The 14,402-nt window shown below is 34.3% G+C and overlaps 1 protein-coding gene across 1 annotated transcript in view; it reads left to right on the plus strand.

Annotated features, from left to right (window-relative positions):
* The window catches only part of DNTT (DNA nucleotidylexotransferase), a gene marked incomplete at both ends in the record, with an annotated part of 90,110 nt that extends 76,103 nt beyond the window's left edge, over positions 1–14,007 (plus strand). The window contains one exon of the mRNA XM_084289712.1: positions 13,921–14,007. Coding sequence (XP_084145838.1) covers positions 13,921–14,007 — 87 coding nt within the window. The remainder of the gene's footprint in view (positions 1–13,920) is intronic.
* Between the last annotated feature and the right edge of the window lie 395 nt (positions 14,008–14,402).

The following is a 14,402-nucleotide window of genomic DNA, read 5'->3' on the forward strand; positions in this document are numbered from 1 at the left end:
TTACATGTGTTTAACACTTCAACAGTCATAGTCTCAAAATCAGTTTTCTTGTGTCATTTGAGTGTTTACTCCGCACTATCACTGAAAGAAGGTTCCTGCAGAAGTTTACTAGCACAGTTAAAGAGACATTTTTAGGATTCTTTAAAAATTGGATGTTATAGTCTTATTTTGGCAGATGCTGCTCTAAAATTATGAAGTTATAACAGTGAGAGAGCCTTGAGAACATCACAATGAATTAAACATGCTGCAGCTGCAGAGTTTGCTTTAGATGTCTGCAATAATGACTATTAAAGCTAAAATAAACTTAGAGATCCAAATTTTATAATATTGATTTCCAATGTGATCAGTTGTTCACATAATTATTGCTACAATTAAATACTGAGTCATTGTAAACAGATGTACATACATTTATGTTACAGTTCTTCTGTGTCTCTGAGGAAAAGTGGCAATTGCATATGTGGTTTGGGGGATATGTTCTTTTTGCACCTGCTCTATTTTTAAAAATTAAGAATTAAAATAACGAACTTTTTTACCCTCTGGAAAAATTAAAAATGATTATGCATTTTCTTCCAAAGTATGCTTCTACCCAGTGTTTTTAGCAGTTGAAATGTTTCATGTATAGCATATGATAGCTCACTTTTACAAAGTGAGCATATAATTTTTGTACATATTTAGCAAAGTTTAAACTCCTTGTAATAGCAAATTGTACATCCAACACGGATAAATGTACCTGTGCTTCCTTTACTTGGTGGGTTTTCTGAACCAGTGAAACCAGTATTGCTAATGAAATGAGAGATGTGTAAACAGGTACAGATTCAAAACATTTTGACTATACTTTCTTATTTTAAATTCTAGGACAGTGCAGAGCCAACCATTTTCAAGTGTTTTAATTCAGTTATTAAATCAGAATGCTTGGGTAAATTGTAGATTATGGAGCAGGTAGCATAACCTCAAATTTCCTCTTAAAAGAAAAACAAATCAGAAATCCCAGAAGAATCTGGGAAGACAGGAAGCTAGAAAAGGAAAGAGATGGGGTCAACGAGGAAAATGGGATATGGGAAAATGTAGTGGGAGTGAGAAGAGGAGTCTGGACAAACAGATCAGAAATGAGAGTTCCCAGAAAAGGGGAAAGAAGATGGTATATTTGATTATCAGCAATCGTTATGGAAAAGAGCCCGGGTTGGTTTATAAAGCTGAGCTGAAAAGAGGCACAAAAAAGAATCTTTAGGCTGTGTGAAAGTTTGATGGAGTAACAACAAAATAAAAATCATCAGGCTCTAACTTGGCAACAAGAAATGGGTATTCAATTGGCTCAAATAAACTGAGTAAACTCTCATTTTTATTCTGGATATGGCATGAGTAGAACCTGAAGTTATATTAGAGATCTGAGGGGAGAGACCAAGGCTATAACTTAGTATGGGGAAGTAGGGAAGAGATGGAGCTGGAACAGGTACATATTGGAGAAACTCAGCTTGCAGAGAAAAGATAAGTTGATCCCAGGTTAATCTGCAGCACAAGATTTTTTCAATGCTGTCCGCATCTGTTAGTTCTGTGGCACAGCATATTTCCTGCCTAGTGAAAGATGTATGTTACAGGAATTGAATGAATCAATATTTCTTTGGAGAAAAAAAAATCTCCATGTATACACTGAGGAAAACTGAACTACAGTTGCAATCAAACAAAATTAAAATGCAATCAACCACATTCCAGGATTTCTCAAACTGCAGGTCTCACGATTTCTCAAATCTCAAGATTTTTGTGATCTCAATAATATTCTTTTGAAATAGTTTGTAATAATCCTATATGAATTACATTCAACTGCATTTCATAAAATCTAGGATTCTGTGCATTTTTTCGTGTTTCATTTATTCATATGAAGCTTTATAAAGACAAATACGGTAAGACAAGAGCATTTGACGAGGTAAAGCTACTATAAATATCATAGTCTTAAAGCAAAAAAGAAGTGTAGTTAAGGCAGAAGAGTAAATAATTCCTGCTAATCATTTTAATCACTTTGTGATAATATGCAGGTCGTCAGAGAACTACATGAGGCAATAAGAACAGTGTTCCTCTTATTTGCAAGGAAGCTCCAGTTTTGGGTACAACAGTGTACTATTTAACATGTTAAAAAATTTTGACTGGATTGTAAGACAGTAGGTTCCAAGTTTTTTTCCCTTTGTGAAAATGTATTCTTGTAGTCTGGATGGTCATACATAGTAGTCTTTATTTATTGTGGAATGTTTTTAATTATTTAAATTGTAATGAGAGAATGGATGCTTAACTACGTAGTGTCTTGCAACAGAGTAATAATGTGCCTGTCATTTTAAACAGAGAATAATTCCATTTTATGCACACCATAGACCTGTCAAATAACATGGTCATAAACTTTGTCAAATAAAGAAGTGGTCATTCAGTTAAGTCAACAGATAATGTTTTTAAATATCTTATTTTTTAGCGTCAGTTCTTCAGCACTAGTCTTTTTGGTTCTTCTTCATCAAAGCTACTCAGTGTCACCCCTTTGCATGTAGAAAGCCTGAAGACATGTCACTCTGTATTATGAAATAATTAACTGTATAAATGTCTAAGATGTACTAATATTAGCCTGATTAATTCCCCCCCTCCTTTTTTTTTTTCCTCGGTACATCTACTTGGTATTGTTCAGAAATTTAATTTGAATAAATCTATAACTAGAGCAAATCTACAACTGAACAGTTTTAAGAGAAATATTCAAGTATGATATTTCTGATTAAAAACACAGGATATGTCCAGTGGTAAAATAAAATGATAATTTATAATTCTGGCTTCCATTACATTCAAACATTATTCATGCCCAGAATTATTAGAATAAATTCCACTGCACTATTTTGCATCAATACTATTACACAAGATTTTGCTGGAGGGTATTGAATAAATGTAATTCTTGTAATAGTGCTTTTTTTTTTTTTTTTTTTTTTTTTTTCAATCATGGATTGTTATAATGCTATTTCAAGGGGTCTTTTTTTTTTTTTCTTTCTTCCCCTCTCTGATTATTTATCATCTTATTTGTAGCTGGATTAGAAACAGATTAGTTTTTATTTTAAAGCAGGCATGGTGATTACTACAGAAAACACCAGTGAAATATGAAAATTACATTTGGAGATAATATAATATCAGAGGGACAGGTTATTTACTATTGAAAAACATTATGATTTCATCAAAGGCAAAGTGCACAGTGTCTACACATTATTGTGGAATATTATCGAACTTTGTGAAACACTTCACATTTCCAGCACAATTAGTACTTCAACTTCTATGCTGTATAATTATCATGAAATTGTTTCTACTGTTGAGACTCCCATTCATTATTTGTAGCAAAAATATTTAGAAAAATATCTAATTATGGGCAAAGTAAAAAATCACCAACACGTTGTTTTAAAAAGAAACCTCTCTCTTGAAGAAAATAAAAAAAAAAAAAAAAAAAAGAAAAAGAAAAAGAAAAAAGAAAACTCAGAGAAAAACATGTAAGGAAAATCACTTCACAGTTGTTAGTTGCATTGCTTAGGAGAGTACTGGTAGGTAGGTACTTAATATTACACTAAACAACAAAATGTAAAAACTTTTGTTAACCATAATGATGTTAAATATTATTGAGAGTTAAGAATACCAATGGGTATTCTTCAGGGCTTGATTTTTTCACATTTGATTTATCAAATAGTATCTTATTTTGAGAATATTGTCTTACTGACTACTAACGAAGTAAGTTATTGTCCCTCTCAGGTCAGCTTGAGATATATATTAGTGTAAACATCAGGACAAGGAAGAAGTTTTAATTTTTCCATGTTACTTTCTGACAAGAGTTCATACTACACAAGATAGCCATTGAATACAATGACTTGAAACCTCTTACCAAATGACATAATTTAATGTGTTTTTTTTTGGTTTTTTTTTTTTTTTTTTTGGAAATTGCTTTACTGCCTTCCTCTCTTCCCCCCCTTCTTTCTCTGTGAGGAAAATCATTTAGCTGGCTGTGAATGTTACTGATTACAGTGATTCTTGCCACCACTTTGCCCTAATGAGTCAGCTAATGATTTCAGAGAAGTAGCCACCATTTTACGGATTGATGTTGCATTGTATTCCCATACTTTCATTGTAGATTGAAGGTACTCAACTTCATATTGCTTGGTATACTGCAGGAATTTATGGATCTGCTGTAACACTTTCTCTACTGTTGCTTTTCATAATTCTGGGTCTCTAATTGGTGTAAAACTGTAAAGCTATTCGCTGCACTGAAGCTCAGAGTGGATTTTTTTTTTCACCAGAGATGGAAATCTGTTCCTTTCTACTGCTATGGAGTTTTCATTTATTTTCTCACAAGTTTCTTTAGACCATTCAGAGCTATTAGCTGGCTTGGTTAATGCACAAGCTCTGTGTGCAAGAAATCACTCCAGCAAGCAATTGCTTTTTCAAGGGGGAAAGCAGGATTGCATAGGGAATAACTTTTTGTGAGTTAACACTTTTTGTGAGTTAACAAAAAGTGATGGAAATACTGTAAGTCTGCAACATGCTTCCTCGTGTTTTCCACAGCTCCTATATTTGCTGAGTTACTTTGCAGGCACCACCTGCACCTTCCCCTTAGAAATACCCTCTCAGAAATACACTAAAATAAAACAAAAACAGGTTAATGGTTTTATACCAAGTCTGCTATGGGGCTTTCATAAGACCTGAAGAAAATTATCTGGACTATTATTTTTCCCCCATTTTCTCTTTCTATTACTTTCTATTCTAGGTCCCCTTTCATTCTTGCTTTTTGGCTGGCTGGTGGTTGGAGTAAATTTGTTGTGCTGTTCTGTAAATTTGTATGGATTAAACTACTCTGAGTCAGTGAGATTAAAGATATTAGAGTTTGCATCTATGTGAATACAAAAAAGAAAACAAACAAACAAAAAACAAACAAAAAAAAAAACCAAAGCCAATAAATGTCTGAACTAAAATTACAAGGTGTGTACCAAAATTCCACTGAACTATTTTTTTCACTCTTTCCTTCAGTTTTACCTCCCTGACTTCTTGTATGTGTTGCACCTGTCCTCTATATGAAAGTGTCAAACTGTGGAAGCTCATTGGCATGTCTGGTAATGTAAGACATGTTAACACCGCAGGTATCATTACAAGGTCATGTCAAGTCAGTCATTCAGTAACTCCTTCATCCTGTATTTTTTTGTATTTGTCTTTTGTTAGTCTGATATCCCCCCTTTTGCCCTTCACTCCTCCTTTATTTTTTGTTACTTTTTGAAAAAATGCTGCTAGGTTTTCTGTATTTGTGTTTCCAAGATAAACCTCATTGAAGTTGATGGGGAGCAAGAATATAATTGATGCAAAGTGTTTATTTTGGGTCTTGTAATAACTTAATTGTCAATAAAAAGAATATCCAACTAGTTGTGCCATGGAGTGAGTTAGGATAATTTTTCATTAGTCAGCCTGTGTAATCTAATTGCCTCTCTTCTGAATGACCTTTCTGAGAGGAGAGAAGAGAAGATGAAAGTGCATAGCTGAATCATACGTTCTCCTTGTCCTCTCTTCTCTCAAGCTTTCCTGACTTGGTTGCTTTGACAATGCTGCTTGTCTTCTGCTTGTCACATCCAAGACTTCCCAGACATCTGCATTCAGTGCATTCAGTGGTTGGCTCTAGAACTCATATTTTTTGTTTGAAATATATACTTTCCTTGCCAGTGGTTGACTTTTCTGTGAACTTTGAATTTTTTTCACGTCTGCCATTCATTGTGAGTTAATGCAGATATTCAGGCTAGGAATGCAGGGGAAGGCTTCCCAGGTGCAAAGCAGCAGTAAGATTACATAATTTCCAAAAGCTTGTCTGCAAAGCTTCACCAGAAACCCATGTGGCTCACTGCATGCCACATGAAAAAGCCTCTAACATGGGACTGTAATTTTGGATGAAGAATTTACAGGAGAGCAGTGTAATGTGTGTGCATTTTGTGGACACATGATTTTACAAATATTTTTGATGGAAAGACCAGGCTCTGTCATTAGCTGAATGGCACAGCTCTGGCAAGCTGTGTTGCGTTTTAGGTCGGTATAATACGAAAGTCAGAAAATAATGAAATTTATACCTGTGTTGTGAGGTATACATTGTAAAATGTTGATTTATTAAGACTAGCATCTTTCTAAAAGTTTCTGCAGTTCTGCAGTACTTGTGCAAACAGTGATGATGCACAAACACTTTTTCTAGCAAAAGTGGTCCAGTGACATAGAACAGATAAGGTAAAACTAAGGTCAGGTAAACATATGAGAACATTACTCCTGTTAATCACGTGGAAAATATTTGCTTGGATGGGTTAATTATGTTTCTGCCTTCACAATTTTTTTCCCCTGTAAACTCATTTTATTCATTTTATTAACTTCTCACAGTCCAGCCTTTGTTTCCTCTGACCTGCTGTCAGTTGAGTGTTTGGCAGAGACAGACACCAACCTGACAGCATGTGGTTTGAAAAAACTGAAGCCTTTGTATGACGGGAACTGGTGACTAAAATTGGGCTCCTACATCCCAAAGTGCTTAAGCAGGAAAGAGCACAATTCTGTGGAAAATACATAGATTTACTTAAACAGTAATATATTTCAATGTAGTCGTATAAAGAAATGTGGAAGTCTTTTTATTTAATTTTATTTAAATTTAAAATCAGTGGAAGGCTTGATTTGTCGTGTCATGGAACGAACTGTAACCTTATTTCCTCTTTATAAGATGACTTGTGAAATGGCTGTTGTAGCTCTTTGATACAGCATAGAGGCTACGCTGGACGGACAGATGTAATTAGAGTTGTTTAGCAGAATAATAGTGTTGTAGTTGTTCTTCCCACCTAATGGGATTGTTGACATGCCCAACTATTTTTTTTTTTCTTTTTGAACAAGGTCTTATGCTACACACAGACTGTGCTTTTGTTCAAATAGCAGCACTGCTTTCATGCAAGAATTGTTATGCATCTGTATTTTTTTTTACAGGCTACAAATATTATTTGAGCAAGAAGGATCAGAGAAAAAGGGAATGTGAGCAATTTAATAGCTTTGCACCTTTAAGCTCTCAGCATACTGAGAGCTTAAGTTGCATGTCTTCAGTGTTCAGTGTGTGCTGCTCCACTGACTGCAGTGGCCTATGGTATCTAGAGAATTGGTTTCACATCTTGGAAGACATTGCAAGCAATGTAACTAACATAACCTAGCATAACCATTAGATCCAAATAATTATTTATGTGTATACCTATATATACACACATATATATACACATTTAACTGACTTGACATAACTGATGACATTTGAAGAGAAGCCCAGTGTTAAAATGACAAATACATTTGTAAGAGAAATATAAGGTGCATAGTATAATTTCTTCTATAGTGTTTTATGCTATCATTCATCTATAATTGATGTTACCCCACAAAAATATTTTTAGAAAGGACTCTGTCCAAGCACAATGAAGAGTTAAGTTCCAGCTTTTCAAATGACAGTCTATCCTCTTCTTTTCTGTTGTTCATTTATCATTGTCATACTTACTGCTGCTGTAACCATTCCAGACACGTAAAACAATGGGGGTTTAGCCTGCTTGGTATTTATCATTCTGCATACCGAAAACATTATGAAGTTTAAAATCATCAAACTGACATTATATCTTCACTTAAATAATTTTAAAAAGGAAAGCAAATATTAAAGTAATTAAATTGACATGGACACAAGTTAGTCAAAGCAGACCATACAAAAGTTAGTGAAAGCAGACCAAATTTAAATGAGGAAATTACTAGCTAACCTACTGAAGAGTTTTCCATTTTATAGCATGCAATGTTACCAGGATACAAAGGAAAGGTTAGAATAAATGCATAAGTTATTGAAATTCCCAAATGCTTACCTAGAAGCAGCTGCATCAGTTTTGTAATTTGTTAACAATATATTGTTGGTAATATTCTGTCCCCCTCACTCCTCCATCCCCTCATTTTATTTGGTGAAAAAGAATGTAAGAAGTCCCAACAGACTATAATGATCATTGCCCCTTGAGGTCTTTTGCTCTGGAGGGGGTTTGCATCTTACACAATGCCATAGTTTTCCAAAGGATAATGAAATCCACTGGAGAATGACTGCATTCTTTCTGAATTGCAGTTGTATGGCAACCAAAATCAGCACTATGAAAAAAGAGCAGAGAAAATGGGACATAAAATAATATATTTTAAAAATGGTCTTTGGAAGGGCGTGATTTTGCTATGACTTGTTCAAGAATAAATGCTCAATGTAGAAAGTAGAGTTGGGCCAGTAATGAACTAGGAAATTTCATACCTTAACTTCTCAGCTAATACCAAGGATGATAAGGATTTAAATAGAGAAACAAATCAATGAAATTTCTGCCAACTGTCTCATCTTCAGGACTGAGGTTTGCACACATACATACTGTATACATACCAACCTAAAGTACTTTGCTTTCCAGAGGATTCTGCTGGTTCAGAAGCATTGATTATCATCTCATCAGTGATACTGCCTGCATGATCTTAATGTTTTTTATTTTGAGGTACTTGCATTCAAACTAACTTCCTAAGTTTATCTTGAGATGGGGAAAATTGTAATAAAATGCCACAGTAACAAGCTGAAGGTTATTTATAGTATTAGTTATAATACATGATTTGGTATTTTGCAATATACTATTACTACCAAGATTTTTGGTAGTAAATAGTAGGATATCAGTCTACTTGGAATGTGATTAAATGTGTGCTTGCCAAGAAGAATGAGTTAATATTGATGCAGAGCATGAGTAGATCTGTTTTCAGAGATGTATGCAAAGCTGGTAGAGAAACAGTTTCTGTGTTTCCTGATGAAGCAATCTCAGCGGAGCATTGTTTCGTTAAGTGCAGTGTCAGGAGGTTGCTGTCATTGCAGCATTTTTTCTTCCTGACCAAACAGTGGAAAAAAGACAGATGAGTACTGTAGAGCTGGATGTGTATTGGGTGTATAAGCAGTAGAGTTTAATTTCAACAACATAAAGGAATTATCCAGGTTGACTGAAAGTACAGGTTGCTCAATAAAAGATAACTGCATATCCAGTGGCCTAAATTTTCACGTCCCTTGTGCTTCTCATGAAAATCAAGAATTTCTGCATGTTAATTTCAGTAATCTCTGATTTCTTGGGATATCTTTTCTTCTTTGTGGTTACTGGATAAATTGCTAACCATATTTTAAAGTTTCCAATCTTGGTGTGTAGAGTCAAACTACCTAGGCTGAGCTACTCAAAAAGTAGGTTAGACACATGGAGGTACTCTGAAAATGGACAAGAAAAATGGTTTGCAGGTACCTTCTGGTGCTTTCAGCTTTTCTGATTATTTAAGTAACATATATGCAAAATCATACATTTAAGTAACATATATGCAAAATGAATTGGTATTTGGCCCCCAAAAGGAACAAGTACTGTTGGCATATGCTGAGCTATATAACTAAAACTAGACTTCTACTTCATTGGTTAATGGTTTTATTTTGTGGCTTCGTTAGGTGTGAGTTGAAACCAAGTGACAATAATAGTGTAACATCTATCTGAACTTTGACAGTGCTAGTTAAGAAATCACCAAGTAGTGCTAACTCTGTGCCTTCTCTCTCTTCTCTGTCATCAAAAGTAGCATTGATCATTAATACTGAAATGAAAGTAAGAGGTAGCAGTTCACACAAGAAAGCACTTCGATGGCAGCTGTTTTACATTAGGTGTTGTTAATAGTCATGTTTGCAACTGCAAATGTAATATTTACATCCATTGAAATAACAGCAGTGATTAAATGGGATAAGAGCAGAATGATACCAGCTGCTCCAGAACATCATATTTTTTTGTAAGCTTGATTGATGTTGATTGGGCATGCCCTGGATCTGTGGAATACCAGTAAGAAGCTGAAAAGAAATCCCCAAACAACAACAAACCCCAATAGCTGGGCAAGCAGTTCATTAGTAACATCTCTTGAGCAAAAAGAAAAGAAAAAAGAAGAAAGAACAGTACTGAATACACTAATCAAATTTTCATCGTTGTATAAGCTCTACATAGATTGACAAAGAGGGAAAATAATAGGTTATGATTAACATTAATAACACTTACATTGCTAAAGCAGTTGGCAGATATCAACTAGAGATTCATTTAGAAACATGGCTTGTAGCTACTGAGAATGGTATTCAGCATCAGATACTTTGTATTAGAAATTTTCCCTGTCAAGCAAATGAAATGAATTTTGCTTGCAGAAAAACAAGAAGTGACAGAACAAAAGAAATGGGATGCAATTTGGGGTCCCAGAGATATGAAGAGCTTCTATTAAAGAGTATCAAAGTATCTGTAACATCTGTCTACAAGAGTAAGATCTTTTTTTTTCTCATTTTACTTTTTTTTTTTTCCCCCCCCCCAGTAATTTATATGTATGGCTTGCCCTCTCTTGTTCACATTTAGAATTAAACAAAACAAAACAAAACAACAACCAAAAAAAAAAAACAAACCAACAAACATAACAACAGCAACAAATCCTAACATCCTGTCCTCGCAAAGTCAAGCTCTAGGGAAGAAATATTTCTGGTACTGTTACCTGACGGGTAGTTTTCAATCTTTTCTTTCATTTTCTTTTACTCTGTGTTCTATCATTTTTTCTAGTCCTCTCCAGATGAAAAAAGGATCTACATTCTCCTAATTATTGTTTTTTGTATCTGACTTTTATTCCAGAACCTGACGTTTGAATTTCTTAGAAAAAAACATTGTCTATGCTTTGTAAGCAATCTTTCCTATTACAGACACAACTTTGAACTGTCAGTTCATTATGTATATGTGATTATTTTTTTCAGCTTTTCATGCTCCATCAAGTTTCTGTAGTTGTGGGCACTGTTCCAGAGTCTAAATATTCATATGCTGAGAATTCCATGCTCGAATAATACTTTAGAAAATAGGAAACTGGTTTTACACTAGAGGTAAAAGACAAAAACATTTGTCCTAATTAGTTTTTAAAAAAAATCTTGAAATAATGGGCAAAATTATTCCCTCAAATTTCTGATACAGTGTGTTTGCATATGAAAATTATCTTATGTAAATAGAATTCATTACAGGAAAGTGAAAACAACTTCATATACCTTGTTAAGTACTTTTACTGTGCATTGTTGTAACAGATCTAATCCATATGGAATGTTTTATTGCCTGAAATCAATGCCTTTGTAGAAGAGCTTAGTAGAATATCTACTTAACTCGTTGGTAAAGATATTTTTTATTTTTATTTTTTCAATGGGTTTGGTTGTGTTTTTGTGTGCAAACCCTTGCCCTAAAGTTTTCATGTGTGCAATTGAAATGTGTGGAATATGAATGCCAAAGATTTAGCGACATAAACAAGTAGCTTCTGAACATTGCAAGGAACTATTTGTTGTACTTTGTGTATTTATATGGGACAGGACAGAAAATGATGCAATTTTAAAAGTTGCTGATTTTTGTAATATATTTTTTATTAGTAACACAGAATACTTATTATTTCTTGTTGCCATCATTACCATTGACTCTAAGTATTTGTCTGTTAAGATTGTTTTTGTCTAATTGAAGATAAACTCTCTGAAATTAAAATAATGAAAATGTTCCATATTTATTCATTGAATAGCAATTATTTGATAAGAAAGATAAATGGATTCAAGACAATATTAGCCAGAACAATTCTTAAATACCTACTTTGCTGGTTGGGAACTCGGAATGAGCAAATCAGAGCCTCATATTCTGTCCTTTCTGTCCTCCCAAACTCAAAGGAACACCAAAGGCCTCTGACTCAATTCACTCAGGAGCATCTAATCTCTACTATTCAATTTAGTGTTTGTAACCTTTCTAGCACAGTTAAACTGACTTTCATTCTACTTTGTGGCATTGAAAAATAGCTGTTAGGAAAGCTGGCAGCTTGACTACTCTGGCTGTCCAAGCTGAACAATGTCAGAGAAAGATGGGGCTTTGCTGTAGATAGAGTTAGATTTAGAACTTCAAATTTCAGATACTCCTATGATGAAATGGGAACAGTTTTCTGGTTTAGTTGAAACCCTGATAAAGTTTGAGTTTACAAACTGAGTTTTGAGAAAATTAAAGTTACATTTTACTTTGGATGTTCAATTCTTCATTATGCCTTGGCAAAACCATGGCTGCTGATGGGAGTGAGAGATGGATCAAGCACTGGAAAGAAGTGAACTGATGGTTAATAACAATAAGTCACTGAGTTCCAACTAGTGAGATAAATTTTACTGATGATGCACAGGCATGTTTTAGGGGCAGCATGAAGTTCACACAGACTCAGTGGTTTTGTTTACTCTTTCTGGCTCATCATTTAGTGACTTGCTGCCAGAGTGATGTAACCCCATTTACTAGAACCATTTGAGCCTGACCCTTCAGCCAATTGTTCACCTATCATATTATGTATTTGTCTAGTTGTATGCTGGACATTTTGTCCAGAAGGATACTGTGAGGAACAGTATCAAAAGCTCTGAAATCCAAAAGGATTACATCAATAGGCTTCCCTTGGTCAACTATGTGCTTAACATTGTCATGAGAGGGCAGTTGAAAGGGAGAGAACAGGCAGTAACCAGAAGCAAGATTTATGTATTTCAGTAACCTGCTTGCCTGATGCTTTCTGAGGCCCTTGTGTTGCATGATCACTATGGGAGATCAGGGAATGAAAGAGGGTGTGGAGGAGAGAACACAGAGGGTAAACTTGGAAATCTCTGGTGCCAGTTGTTCCACCATATTGTGAGACTGCTCCAATGTAGTTGTGGACTCATCCTTACCCACTGCCACGGGTATGCTGGACAGCATAGCCTTCCTGGAGGCAGTGGTTAGCAGCTGAGAAAGCAAAGACACTGGCACAGATTTTTCTAAATTTTAGTATAATCAGAGATTTTCCTAAGAGGAATTCATTAATGGGTAGTTTTCCACTCAGCTTTGCCTCTTTCACAGTAGAAATTTTAGATTGTAAAACCCTAGCCCTAAAGTTTTTCATGGTGGTGGAGTTTGAGACTGTTCAGAGCTTAACATCGATTGAGACTTAAGAACAGAAGATTCAAGAATTGCTGAAATATTAAGTATTCTTTTTCAATGGAATGAGTTTGTTCTTGCTTCCAAACAGTGAGGTTTGCCCTGCTTTAACATTCATCTACCTTAGCAGTTTTGTAATTAATATTGTACTTCAGTGTGTCAAGGAATGCATAAAGCTATGTATATTACTCTATCGGTCTTCTTAAGAAAGATAGAGTTAGTGGGCTGTTCCTGTGCAAAATACTCTCCTGTGATGTCAGAAGAGATCTGAAAAAATAATTAAATAAAAACATAATTTTACTGTAAATTATTCATTAAGAGTGTACATTTGAAAACCCAGTTGCAGCTGATTTTCAGCTAATTTTCATCTTGCTTTTCCAGACAGATTTTTTTTTTTTCTTTTTCAGAAAAGTCTTCTGTAAATATTAGAAACTTGGAAGGCATTAACACTTTGAATATTTGGTTATGCATAGTTAGTGAATCAGCCTGAATGCACTTATAGAGAACATTACTATATTAATTTATAATATAACTGATTATTTTTTTTTAAGAAAGTCAAGTTACTGACCCTTGCTGAAGGGAAATGTAGGTTTTATTTGAGTTCTAACATTTGCACACAGAGATTTGAAAAAACATATCAAAACAAAGAGTTGTAAACTAATCATTAGAATTGAAGGCATCAAGAAGCATTAGAATTATTTTCTAACTTGCTTTCACACTGCAAGGTCACCCCTGAACAAAGTGATGAAGATAATGTATTTTGTAGGGAATATAATGGGTAGAGTTGTCAAAAATTAACTCCTTTTAAACAGTGAAAACATCAATTGAAATTTGCTTCTAACAATTTTATTGTCTTTTTTTTTTTTTTTTTTTTTTTTTAATTATTTCACAGAGGATCTTTCTCAAAGCTGGAAGTGAGGAAGAAATCTTTGCACATCTTGGCTTGGATTATCTCGAACCATGGGAAAGGAATGCTTAAAATGATTTGCTAGTGTGCATTCATCAGTTGACAGTGATGGTCTTTCTGCCTATCTTGCAGTCTGATTTAGATATATATGTTACATGTGTCTAAGAGAAAACTTTTAAAAATATTAGTTAGAAGTCCTTATGTATGCTTACGTTCCTAGAAAAGAACAGATTAAGTTCTTCAGAGTCCTTTCCAATCTTTCCAGTTTTAGTCTTTGATTTTTCTTCATAGGATGACAAAGAGGAGGTAGAGCTTGTGGATTTATTTTTTTTTTTTCAAATGAAAACTTCTAACTGGTGAGATTTTTGCTTGTAACAGAAACTTCAATAATAATAATGCTTTTTAAAATATTGTCAGCTATGACAATACCTAAATAATACAAAACATTTCAGCTGAGTCCAAAAATC

Source organism: Netta rufina (assembly GCF_964035555.1).
Source record: "Netta rufina genome assembly, chromosome: 7".
NCBI lineage: Eukaryota > Metazoa > Chordata > Aves > Anseriformes > Anatidae > Netta > Netta rufina.